This window comes from Hippoglossus hippoglossus, chromosome 12 (assembly GCF_009819705.1).
Source record: "Hippoglossus hippoglossus isolate fHipHip1 chromosome 12, fHipHip1.pri, whole genome shotgun sequence".
Lineage (NCBI taxonomy): Eukaryota > Metazoa > Chordata > Actinopteri > Pleuronectiformes > Pleuronectidae > Hippoglossus > Hippoglossus hippoglossus.
Genome location: NC_047162.1, coordinates 3,055,908 through 3,069,545, shown reverse-complemented (window position 1 = coordinate 3,069,545; position 13,638 = coordinate 3,055,908). Strand labels below are relative to the sequence as shown.

Below are 13,638 nucleotides of genomic sequence, written 5' to 3'. Positions count from 1 at the left end.
GAGTCATTTTACACTTAAACTCGTACCATCTGAGTCTCAGACCACAGCTCGGATTCATCAAATTTAATTTCTCAGAGGGAAATTAAAGTCCCAACTATTGCCTAAGTGTGAGCAGGAAGATTACTCCTATTGTGAAGATGTGACTGGGTTCATTTTATTTATGTTTGAATTCTTCTCCAGAAGAAAGAAACATAAAATGTAATATTGGTTATCATGTATAAATATATCGATATGGAGAAAATAATAGAACATATGGGAACAAAATTCTGCAGAGAGACGTTTTGCTGTTGGTGTGTCAGACGTGTCAGAGAAATGATAAAAAAATGAACACCATGTTTAGGCTTATTGTTTGTTTGCTCCCCCTGTCCACCTTAAGGCCACTTTCTGACCATCTTACGTTAGAGAGCAGGATTTGTTTTTGCTCTTATCTTTAAACTAAGACCAGTGGCAGTTGGATAAACACAGGTCCAGTGTTAGTGTCGTCTCACCGGGTGCGTGTATAGGGGTAGGCGTTCCAGGACTCCTCCTCCACTCGGAGGGCAGCTTGAGGCAGGATGGCACAGAACCAGGACGGGATGTGTTTCCCGATGTGGTAGACCTTGCGCGTGTACTGGCCTGAGCCCCCGGGGCCGTCCACATAAGGCTTGTTCTCCAGGATCTCCACGCCGCTGCCCTCGCCGCAGCTCTCCTCTCGGCTCTTTTTCTGTGAGGCGACAGAAAGGGGACAGGAGAGTAAGAGGACTGGGATTTAGGGTCTGCTTAGATTTATAAGGAAGCAAAACACAGACCTGTGATAGTACTACTTTGTCTTGTATTCTGTCAGTGGTGGTAGAAAAATACTACACTGTAAATAATACACAGAGGTCCTGCATTCAAAATGTTGCTTAAGTAAAAGTATGTAGATAAGATCAGGTCAGTTATTTAAACATAAAAGTGATTACTATGCAGTTAAATGGCTTCTGTGTTCCATGAATATATTATTGATATATGACTATATGATTATTAATATTACATTTACATGCATGTTTATGTTTTAGCTGGGGCTGGTGGAGCTTATTCTAACCATTTTATTTAAATTTTAATCTGAAAAGTAACTAGTAACTACAGTATACCGGATAAATGCAGTGCAGTAAACACGGCAATATTAGTAAAGTGAATGTACATAGTTACTGGAACCATGCAGGTAAACCATGTGACCATCTACTTCATCTCTCACTTTCTTATATTTAGGTGAGTGAGACAAACTTATGAGGGGGGATTTTATCTAATCGTTGAGAAGCATTTTAATGCAAAACCTGAAAAGTAAGCAGTGTGTCCTCCCGCCTTATCCACACTCAGCCCTCAACACATATCCTCCCTTTCCTGTCTTTCCTGCGACTACTTGAAACCAATGAAACCCTTGCCACCCTTACACAGCACTCCCATCTCTCATTCGGGAGGAACTTAACAAAATCCACTTCCATCACGGAGCTGGGTGGACGACGCAGCAGAGGCAGAGTGATGAGCTGGGAGGAAATAAAGCTGCCACATAGAAAAAAAGAGCTTTTCTATTAATTCTTTTAGTCATATTTTATTTTTCACTCTTTGAAATCATCATAATTCCTCCACAGCTCACTCACCCTCTCATTTCCCGCTCCTTTCCTTAAATAATCCAAACCCTTCACTTTTACTGTTGGGTTAAGATTCGCTGCACAGAGGAAGTGAAAAGCAATGATTTCCCTTTCTGCCCAGCATTTAACAGCCTTTGATAAAAGGCAGCATATGGCTCAACTCCACAGAACACGTAAGACTGAGCTGTGCATTAAGCCTGTAGCTCCACAGGATCTTGGGATTACAGCATCAGTTTATAAACACACTCCATCTCCTCAAGAGGCTCTGCATGTAGCCGTCTGTAATTCACTGTACACAAAAACATGGAGGGTTTATATTGTTAATAAATGTGGCAGGTGATAAATATTAAATTCCTCCATGATCTAACAAACATCCCTTTAAGTAGATTGATAAAAGTGTGGGATAAATATTTTTTAACAAAATACATTGTACAGAGAATAAACAAATAAAAATAGTCCAAGAAGTCATCTCTTTAAAGATGCCGGCCAATAACGTTCCTCAAATGAAAAAACACAATTGTTCCTCATTTACGAGGTAACTTTAGATACAGCCAAAAATAATCTTAACATATGCTGAAGCAAAGTTATATCTACATTTTTTCACATAAAATGGAGAATGAAGCCTGTAGTTGTGCCTTGGTGTGGAAAACACTTTGGAGCCTGAGCCACAAAGGCTCTGTGTCAACAGCTGTTGCAGTGATATGAAAATCCCCAAATGCTTTGCACAGATAGAATCAATAGACGAAGCTTCTCTGTGAGCTTTCAAACAATGAATAATTTGACATGGCTATGTGAAGATTAGGTCTGATACGGACCAAAAGAACACACTGAAACAACAGCTACCAAGGCCAGAGCAAAGTGAGGGTCTGACAGTGAGTGGAAAACTGCTCCACGATGGAAAATCTCCCATCAGCCCTGGATTTCGACTGCAATAGTCCAAATGGAGAACAGTGACTGGTCAGCCGATCTGAGGGGCCTGGAGGTGGAACAGGGGATGAGGGGTTAAGTCATATTACAGGGTGTGAGTCAATGCAGTGCTTTAAGAGCAAATTAAAAACGAAATGAACTGGCAACCAGTGAGGGGAGGCCTTATGACACCAGTGAGGATTCTGAACCAACTGCAGGTGATCACTGACCGTCATCCAGAGAGAACTGAAATACAATAGACAATGGCGGTGCAGTGGTTAAATCTGTTCACTTCTTTGCTTCTTCTCGCTAACAGGTTTAATTAATGAAAGAGTGGTAACAAGTATCGATAAGCAAGCAATGATGATTTTAGATTAATAAAAGAACCAGGTGCCTTTTAGATCAGAGCATATATACACTGCTGTCTTTCTGGTTGCACACAGTTTCAATCTACACAATTCAGTGATATGCCTAACTTCTCTGTGGTATAGGTACAGTTAGGTGTCAGCTGTGTAACAACAGTATGATGAAGTATATCATCCTAATAATTTGCCCCAAGGGAAGACGATATACAAAAAATAAAACAGGACCTAATATGAAGCCCTGTGGTACTCCACAGCAGATGGTTGCACAGGTAGAAGGCACTGAAATGGACAACAAAGCTAATCTCCCTTGAAGGTTGGACACTCTATGGTCTTCATGATGGACCTCAAAATGTTTTGAAAATTTGTGCAGGATGTTGAATTTGCCCAACAAGGACATGAGTAAAACATGTTTTCCAAAATTACCACCCTGAAGTTGTATGCCTACGCCAACCAGTGCAGTTTCAGTCTATATCTTTTCTTAGATATGAGGTCACCGTGACCTTTGACCACTGAAATCAAATCAATTTATCTTTGAGTCAAAGTGACAACTGGTCATAATGTGAAATTCCCTAAAGGCAGACTTTAGATATAATGTTCAACAGGCTAAAACATGTTTTGTGAGGTCACCCTGACCTTTGCCCTCCAAATTCTATTAAGTTAATATGTGAGTCTAAGTGAATATTTGAGCCAAATTTGAAAGGATTCACTCAAGGCACAGATAGCTCTAGGGACAGGGGGAAAAAAGAGAAAACCCAGTGCATTCTCTAACCTGCTGTACTGCTCTCCATCGAAACCGTCACTGGACTGTCTGGAGGTCAGTTCCGTCCCAACCACTGCCCTGGACCTCTGACCTTGAATAGCACTCTCTGATACCAGTTTGCACATTTAAAACTGTACAATAAACCTTTTGAATTGCTTCCTTTCTCAGAGATGTGTCTGCTGCATCAGAAATTTTAAGTTAATACTTAACAGCCAATAATTGTTGAAGATGTGTGTCTACTGGGTTTCAGTCGCCAGTCACACTCATATTAAACACTACTGCTCAATATATAAACGGCCCAATGAACTCCAATTTGAATAGATTGATAAATCCTTAAACCTTTGTTTGCATGGGCAACTCAATTATAATCTTGTTGCTCAGTCAGTGTAAATACTGTCAGGTACTACACTGTAGACACTGTATCGTGGTGTAAAAAAGATGATTGAAAAGGTATTTCATTCCTTCCATTGTAAAGTGCTGCGGGTCGACCAAACAGCACGATGTGAATGCAAATCATCGTGATCTTTATTAACAGCAAGAGCGGAGAGAGCGCGGGGTCAAGAACGAGAGCTGAGATTGAACACGGAGCTCTCTCTCCTGAAGACTTTAGGGAGGTGCTATCAGTAATGAAGGTCAGAGGAGGCAAACAGCTGGAAAATTGCTGTAATCTAGCAGGTAATGTAATTTAGGTGAGGAGCTGAGGGTCTAAAATTACCCTCCTCGTGTCTGAGCCCCTTCTGCTGCTGCTTCTCTGTATTAAATCTCAGAGCCCAAGGCAAAGAGCTCAAGTGTCAATTATACAGCAATACCCCGGGGACTTTGATGGGGTTTATGAAAGCAACAGAGGTGGGTTGAAATTATTCTCTTACCCAACATGCCAAACTGTCCAAAAAAAAACAAGACCGATCTATTAAGGCAAAATCCTGAAGTGGTAAACTTCAGACCATCAGTCCTGCAGTGAGCAGTGCTACCTTCACTTCCCCATCTGCTGCTCAACTCCAAAACAACTGTCTCGTGCACACACACACACACACACACACACACACACACACACACACACACACACACACACACACACACACACACACACACACACTTGTTAATGTATATGAAGCAAGGCTAAAAGGCCCCCGCCAGCAGGTCTGCAAGGCTATTCTTATGGTAGAGATGTTTTGATACCAATTTCCTGTCCATATACTTTCTATATATAACTTGGACTTTGCACGTCAGCCACAATCGAGTACCGATCTGATATCAGATCAGAACATAGATTTGAGTAGTGGCCGATGACTGATCCAGCATTTTCGGGACTATTGGGGGCTTTTCTGGTGCTGGTATCGGTTGTGGAACATCTCTGGTTCTTGGGCATGTTGTTGTTATTAATATATTTCTGTTAAATTAAAAATAAATTTACAGTAAACATTAATGACAGCCATTAAAGTTGATTATACATAGGTGTTGCATCAAATTAACTGTGATGTGCTAAACAAAAAGTACAGCTGAGACTGATGGGCGTGTCATCCGTTTTTCAGGTATTTTTATCATAAAGTCAATTTTGACTTAATGATGGATGAGATGAAAAGTGAGCTGATTAGCAAAGTGATAACAACTCATCCTGTGCAAACTTTCACAGCAATTTATCAAATAGTTCTCTGGAGATATTTCACAGGGACAAAAACACAAATGTCCACCTCATGGTGGAGCTGCAGGAGAAGGCAAGGAACCACCAGAGTCAGTTCATCTTTAGATCTAGTGATGCTGAAATAATAAATCACTGGTTGAGAGGTTGAATCGATAGGAGAATACAAATATTTGTATTTTATTTTTTTGCATAAAAAAATATTAAATATTAAAATATAATTATAAAAGTACTATTCTGTTCATCAACTAATCATATCAGCTCTAGTCTAAAGGCAAGCATTAAGTAAAGTGTGATGAATTGATATTTATTTGGTATTAAACCAAAATGTCCGTTCAAAGAAATTCCTTCTGTTTTCTGTAGAACCTTCTGTTAGAACCTTACGACATAGTTGTTTTCAGGAAAGTTCATAGGGAATTACTATGAAAATACAGAAATAAGGACGTATCAAAGTATGGAAGTCCTTGAATGAAATGTGAATAGAGTTTAGTGGCTGACCAAATACAGTTTGGTGGACTACGATTTCATAAAGAAATCTGAAAAAGGGTAAAGAAACCTTTTAAAGAGCCTCATCCAATTTGCACAAAGGGAGAGGAGGGTTCCAGTGGCTGACAGGGAGAGAAACATGAGCAGAAGATATGAAAGAAAACAGGGTCCATGTGAGAAATGCTCCGAGGCTGGGCAGACACTCCGAGGACCACGTCTGTGGAATTGTAATGGCTCTGCCTTTGCTGAGGGTCTCATTTCTGCCGGGCCGAGCCATCCCTGAATAATTAATGTGACACCACAAGGTTAGCATAACCCAGTGGTGCACAACTCCCCTCCACAGGTCCACCTACTTTCCAACTACAACCACATGCATCAAGCGGTATCCCACTGTAAGAGTAAATTAATTGTACAGTCCAATCCTCAAGCCATTGGGCCGGTCTGGCTACTGTCAGAGAAGAAGTCAGTTTGTTTACTTTCACAGGCTAACAAAGGAAAAACACGCTGCCATGACCAAAAAAAAGAGTTGCTGTCATTTCTCTCTGGTATGTCGGTCGTCATAGGAAGTGGAGGAAACATTTGAAAGGCAAATATGTTGTTGTCACAGCTCGACCAGTCTGCGTCACATTGCCAAGTCCTGGTTTCACTTTCACTGTGTTTTGACATTTATTGCAGGCACAGTGTAAAAAAAAATGGCAATGAGCTTGAAGAATGAACTTGTCATGAAACAGGCAATCAAATATTTTAAACTTGAGGGCGTCAAATAACGCCCTCAAGGATAATGCATTTTAAAGAATACGGCTGGTTGGTGGTGACATTAATTATTTTTTTTGTTATAATCAACCAAACAGTGTGTTAGCCACTGTTTCAATACTTCAGACTTTCCCAGAATGTGTGTGGCCCAGGCCTTCTGGATCCTACTATTTACATTTGTTGGGGACTATTTTCAGCAGCGGATTAATCCACAATTGGTGCTCTGATGACTATTTGCTGCAGCAGGAGGGTGAATGAGGGAACATGTATGTCACTCTTTGGATAGACACACAGTTCTTGTTTGAATAGACTCGTGGATCTAATGACATGTATCATCATCAGGCTGTGTTGCACTTGAATATTGCTTTCCAAGCTAGATTTGTCACCATGATAACAGTCTCACCTTTTCCTGTTCAATAATCTCATCGGAAGGGAATTAACAGAGGAAGGAGTTCAAACCCTGAACGCTGTAAGGTCTTCATGTAACTGTGTCCATCTCGTGTACAGTGCACGAGTGATGCATAGCCTAAACTGTAACCATGACAAAATGTCGTCATGGTAATGCCGACTGCACCATCACGTCTTTCTCCTCTCGCTCTCTCTCTCACTCTCTCTCTCTCTCCGACGCTCCTTTTCTTTCAATCTCTCTCTCTCTCTCTCTCGTTCCATATCACAAACAAATGATGGCAGCTCCTGCCATGCTGCAGCTGATGTCACCGGTTTCCTTGGCAACCTGGCTCTCAGTTGTGACGCTGAGCAGGAGGAGGGGTCCAGCAACAGTGTGTGTGTGTGTGTGTGCGTGTGTGTGTGTGTGTGTGCGTGTGTGTGTGTGTATTTGAAAGAGATAGGGGTTCTTCAATTCCAAAAAGTATCTTTTGAGTAAGTTAGTCTTTTGTAAAATATATATTCATGGGATAAAAACAATTTTAATTCCTCAAACTAAAATCTTTCAAACTCTTCCACAGCACTGCATAAGGTATGTTTATTTGCATATAACAACATAATAAACCATAACTATGACGGTACTTTTTCTTCTTCTTTGTTTGGTTTATTGGTGGGTGGCAACCGTCAAGGTGCAGCCCGAATATATATATATATATATATATAGCAAAAAATTGTAAAATGAAACACAGTCCTCAGACGTATGGAGCAACATCGGGTCTGCAGAACAACACTGCCCCCGTGACCCTTGAGCCATGTTCTCCACTGCGCCTGTTCAGGTGCACGATGACACCTTAAACTCCTGACCTCCTCCACCCTCACACACAAGCCTGAACTACAGACTCACATCAGCACATGACCCACATCATCCAATGACTCAGAAAAACAGTCTCCAGCATCCATGCACTTTACCATTAACCAGACTCACACTGACTTCTTTCATCAGACCCTTAAATTTAAGACACTATAAACACATTAAAAAATATGGGTTTTTTGATGTACTAATCTCTTCCTCAAGGACACAGCAACAGAACAACCGATTATTGTTGCTGTACAGAAAAGAATACATCTCCCACATTCCCCAGTAAACAGATAGACATTAAGAAAAGTCTGCAACAACAACAAAAAATGACAAATACATTTTTGACACACACAAGACAGATACACAGCAATATCATTCTGCTGTTTGTAATGTTGTTGTCAAGTTCTGGGTCACAGTAAATACAACATATATACGAGGTGCAAGTTTTTCAGGCTATGTTGTTAAAATGATATCAGTGATCCGCTCTCTCATATTGGTGACAAAGACATTTTGCTTTTCAGACACGACTTCCTTGTCGTCAGTGAATGGTTTTAATCTATGTGGGGGAATAAATGAGGCAGTTTGGCAATATTTCTCTTTAAGTCCCTCTATTCAGGATTAATGAGCAGTGTATAAACATTTATTAAACATTTATAACACACTGTCGTGTAAAACATTATTAATGCAATCTGTAATTCCTCCTGTGAACACTCATAAGTGAGGCCTGCTTTGTTAAACATTTATTTTATAATTACTGATTAACAAAGTTGGACAGAAACTCTTCACACTGTGAAGTTATTTATAGAGTTTTCTTGGTGCACTTAAAAAGGTATTGTTAGTGATTGAGTCAGTGTCTGTTGTAGTGACTGTTGCCAGGCTGTAGTAGAGTCTGGTGCAAACTGTACCACTGACATGTCCAAGTGAAAAAGAACAGAAATACAATATGAGAAGTTTGATAATGAAGCTGGATCACACTCACCTGGATCATGTAGAGCTGAGCGATGCGGTACTCCTCCACACTCATCGGCATGGGGATACGATACTCCTTGATCAGCATGGTTGTGCTTGTGTGCGTGTGTGTGTGAGGGGAGTTTAATTGGGTAGACGCTCCTCGCAGTCGCCTTCACTACCCGAGCAGCATGTTCAAACAGCGAGGATGGGAGTCATCGTTATTCAAACCTGAGGGAGGAGGAAAAGAAAGATTTGAGCTTCCACGGTCACTCGCGAAACCAAAGAAGGAGTTACCACGTTTGTCTCAAGGATTAAACCCCCACCCCACCTCCGTACACAAGCCAACACATCATGTGTGTGTCCTCCAAGCCAGCCCTCCTGCAGATCTGTTACAAGGTAATCCACTGACCTCGCAACATCCCTGAAATCCCCCAGCAACCTAAATCCCAACCCAGTCTATACACACCGAAGACGCAGCCTTATATCCAGCACTGCTTTAGTAGAAAGTACTTATATTCGGTACTCTTGCTCACGTATAGTATCGAGGCAATTCCACATTAACTGGAAATACCTCCACTACATTTATTTGATGCCAGCTTTACGGCTTTAACTGTAAGACACAACATATATGATATTTTATTTTGCCCCTTGTGTGCAGAACAAACATTGACACGCCATAATCTTTCAACCCTAAACTGTTCATTGACACATCCGGCAGTTACAGAGCAACACATTACCATTTGGAGCCATATTTGTGTCCACCTGAGGAATTTAAGTCCAATACTCCCTCTCTGCTAAATTTGAGAGTTGATGTCTGCTGCACCAACAATGACTCAACGAGAGCAGTGAGCGTGAACTTCAGGAGTAAAGCTGTGGTTCAGGTAAACATTGATGGGAAATTCACTTTAAAGCTCTGAAGAAACCGAAAGGAGCTGAATATTTAGGTCTCTGTAAATATCATCACTGCGAGTGATGCCATGTACATCCTCATATTGATTTCAAATTGTTGTTTGATGCATTCTTATTTTTAATATATTGATAATAGCTTCTTTAAACTCAAATTTTTTTTAAATAAAACAAGAAAAAAATTGTCAAAACACTGTTCTTTTATATTCGAATGGAATCCAAAATCGAGTTCTGTTGTAGACTCTTATCTTTATGTTTTTACCTATAGTTTAAGTTTCAAGCAAAAACATCTTATTTATATACATTTCCTTTCTCTGCTCTCCCTCTGAGTCCATAAAAAAAAACAGTTTTAAATGGGATGACGTGCCCGCTCCCATAAAGAAACAACACAGCCGTATTTTCTGACAACAGCAACACCTATCCCTCCAAATAGTAGTGAGCAAGCCTGATGTTAGCAAGGCCGTTGTGCTGTTGGCCTCCTTCTGAAACAAGCGTCACAAACACAGCATCAAGCACACAGGGATGAGTCTGGGAGGGTCACATGACAACCGCTACTTAATCTTACACAGATTAAGACGGAGAGTAAATCTGATGCTGTTTTAACACGAGGCAGGGACGAGGAGGAGCAGAGATGTCAAAAGGTGCGTGTGTGTGTGCGTGTGCATGTGCGTGTGCATGTGCGCGTGCATGCGTGCGTCCCACAGTCTGTCCATCTGTGCATGATTAGGTTATGCATGTTTGGTCAAGCTGTCTAGCAGATGAACCTCGGAGGTCATGATGCAGAGTGTGACAGTGAAGACAGACTGCAAACAAACACAAACACAACAAAGCTTCATTAGATTTGTTAAAAATATTTAACTACAGTTTATTACATCTATATCAATCTACACTACAATATCAGTATGTCTACCCATACTGTTAGTGACTATATTCGCACAAGTTAAACATGTAGGGGTTGATTATTTTGGTATATTTCTATTTGGTGTAAACACAACGTACGCAGCATACACAATGTACAAACTGTTTGACTGGGAAAACAATCTAAAAAGCAAAGTATGGAGAATTGCATTTTGCTATAAGACTAAATTGAATCTGTCTATTATGAAACGTTTTGTTTAGGACTGGCGGCTGAAGTTGTGTAGTTTTTGTTATCTTCCTTAAGTAGTTAAGTTAATAAACTTTCAGTCCGAGTTGAGTCTCGAGTTCAAGTCTGAGACACCAAAGTAGAGTCAAGTCTGAGTCGAGTTCTGATTTCCTGAGTCCGAGTCATCAGTGCAAAAGTCCAGTCAGGAAAATCTGGACTCACGTCACGCACAAATCCAAGTCCTGGACTAAGGTGTTACAGCCTTTCTTCATGATTGTATACTTTGGATATTTTAAATTCTTATTGGTGAAAATATAAAATGGGTATCCATGTACATGTCACTCTATTTTCCTCCCTGCTTCCTGGCTTACATCCAAAGGCTACGGTAACTCAGATAAGCAGAGGAGGGGGTAGTGGTCTGTTACCATCACAGCAGAGAGATCAATTCAGTGGAGTCATTGAATCCTGTGACAAGTCCCTTACCTGCAAAATAACTGCCATAAATAGAAATGCAGGAATAAAACCAACTGTTGAACAGAGACGGATGAAAAGTGACACATAGACAGACGGAGCGCATGAAGACGGAGCTTTTCTATTTGCCTGCATCAGCAAAGTGGGCAATGAGTCAGCACATCAGAAACAGCAGCCTGCATTCACTGAGAGAACTGAAGAGGACAACTGGTGTGCAGGGAGAATGCAATGATTAGTCAATTAATTGATTAGTCGATTGACAGAAACTCAATGGGCAATGATGGATCAATCATTTTTAAGCAGAAATGCCAATATTTTTCTTTTTACTGGCTGCAACAAATATGACACCCATTCAAATGAGGTGACACAAGTCGACTAATGTGCTGGTAGTTATTTTGAAGGCAGTAATGAGATATTAGGATTTATAGAGAAGCACGTTTTCAGCCACGTGGGCATTGTGGGTATTTTTCTTGCACAGCACTTCTAATAAAGGCAAAGATAATAAAATTGAAATACGTTTCTTAAATATGTCTTTTGGGTCGGGGCTGCACATTATTAATATATTAGCATTTAAATGAATGAAAACAGATTAAAGCAATAAATACTTTTACATTAACGATGGATCATGTGTGTGTATTCTAGTAACGTAAGTCCAGCGGAAACATACAGTAACACCACAGGTTTTATTTCAGTACTTACAATTTGGCTGAACACTTTGTCCTGTGACTAGAACATTAAACTCCTGGCACACAACCACAGGCTTCAATAAAAAAAAAGAAATTCAGAATAACAGGGAGTACTTTATCAAGATGTGATGTAATGATTTTCAGCTTCACAGCATCCTTCAATATTGTTTCTCTCTCTCGGGGCCTTAGATATGGCTCCGTTCCCTCCAATTACTTTGGGAGTGTCCACTGCTGAGTTCAAACCTAAACGAAGATCCCTTGCGATACCGAACCACAGCACGTACATAATTCCCATCCTGCCCTGTGTACCTCCATCCACCCTAAACAGATAAACTGATGAAGTTTGACCCTCATATTGCAGCATTAGGCTAAGTTGCTGCTAAGTGTCTCAAATGGAAGTGATGGCGTGAACCATTTGAACAATTACCAACAAAAATCCAACAGAAGATTGTCTTCATGCCGCCACAGGGACATTTTAAACAATCCCATAGAGATTCCTGGTTAAAAAAACAAAACGTCCTAATTGCACTCACGACTAAAACTCGCAGTCAGTGTTTGCATCATCCCAAAGAGAGAGTAAATGTCTTATCTCCACCACTGACAGAGTGACTGGCTGCCAGCTGCCCTCTCTCCGAGTGCTGTGAGATGGCAGAATGAGGAAGCTTACCGCTGAATTGCACCAAATTTGCCACAGAGGCAATCGACTCCAAGCGAGGCCGCGCTGGTCCATTAAACTCAGCACCGCCTGCCAGCAGCTTGTTCCCCAGGGCCGACTTCCTGCTCAACCCCCCCCCCGACAACACTGGGGCCAGCCATTCAAATTAAACTCAAACCATGGAGACAGGCTGCGAATGTTCCAGCCTGAATGTCAAGTTATATACGATTGTGGAACTTCCGGTTGTGCTGTGAGATGGCTGCACCGACCAGAGCCCAGAGTCAGTTCACTTACACACACTCCATAAAGTTCAAGTAGTTTACACATTTGCAAAGAATGTCAAACTGCACCTTTGAATGTATTAAGTTTTAGTATTGTATTTTACATTTTTTTTATATTAAGCTCTTTATTTTAATTTAACTATTGCACTGCTGAGCTGACCTGTTTATTCTCGTCCAACTCCTTTCACTGTACTGTTGACCCTGTGTTAACTTGCACATGACAAATTAAACGCTAAAACACTTTTAGCTGTAAACTGTTCATTTACACATCCAGCACATCGTGAGCAACACTATTCCTTAGTATTTTTTTGTGTCCACCTGATGAGTCTGCCTCTATGGTGTCTAGTTTTAAAATAGTTTTTGGCCTCAACAAAATATGGAAATATCTATATGTAAATGCTCCATTATGTTCACCGGTGACTCTCTAGCTGTCTGTCTGCTCTTTGCTACTAAGTAGAAAGAAGTAGCCTGGTGAAGTGTATCACAAATATTTTGTTCAAAACCATCTGGATGCTGATGTTAGAATGAAAGAAAATGTATGTTATTAGTTAATCCGTCATGTTAGCATTCAAAAATAACATTTGCTTTGAATAAAGCAATGTTGGGATTAAAAAACAACATTAGAAAATAAGTTTAGCATAAAGACAGTTAAAGTTAGTCTTTAAAAAGTAATAATAATATTAGTATTAGATAAAGTAATGTTAGCATTAAAAAAGACGCGTAAAGCAAATTAGTGTTAGCCTACAAAAAACAGTAGCCTAATATTAGCATTTAAAATAACATTAGAATTAAAGAAAGCAATATTAGCATTAGGAATAACATATTAATAGTAAAAATTATTT

At 40.3% G+C, this 13,638-nt stretch overlaps 1 protein-coding gene across 3 annotated transcripts in view; it reads right to left on the bottom strand.

Moving 5' to 3' along the window:
* The window catches only part of LOC117772152 (membrane-associated phosphatidylinositol transfer protein 2-like), a 50,026-nt gene that overhangs the window by 20,207 nt on the left and 16,181 nt on the right, over positions 1 to 13,638 (bottom strand). For all 3 annotated transcript variants that reach the window (XM_034603100.1, XM_034603102.1, XM_034603101.1), the window contains 2 exons: positions 8,742 to 8,941; positions 489 to 703 (listed from right to left, as the gene is read on the bottom strand). In XM_034603100.1, the coding sequence (XP_034458991.1) occupies positions 489 to 703; positions 8,742 to 8,819 (293 nt within the window). In that variant the 5' untranslated portion in view covers positions 8,820 to 8,941. The remainder of the gene's footprint in view (positions 1 to 488; positions 704 to 8,741; positions 8,942 to 13,638) is intronic.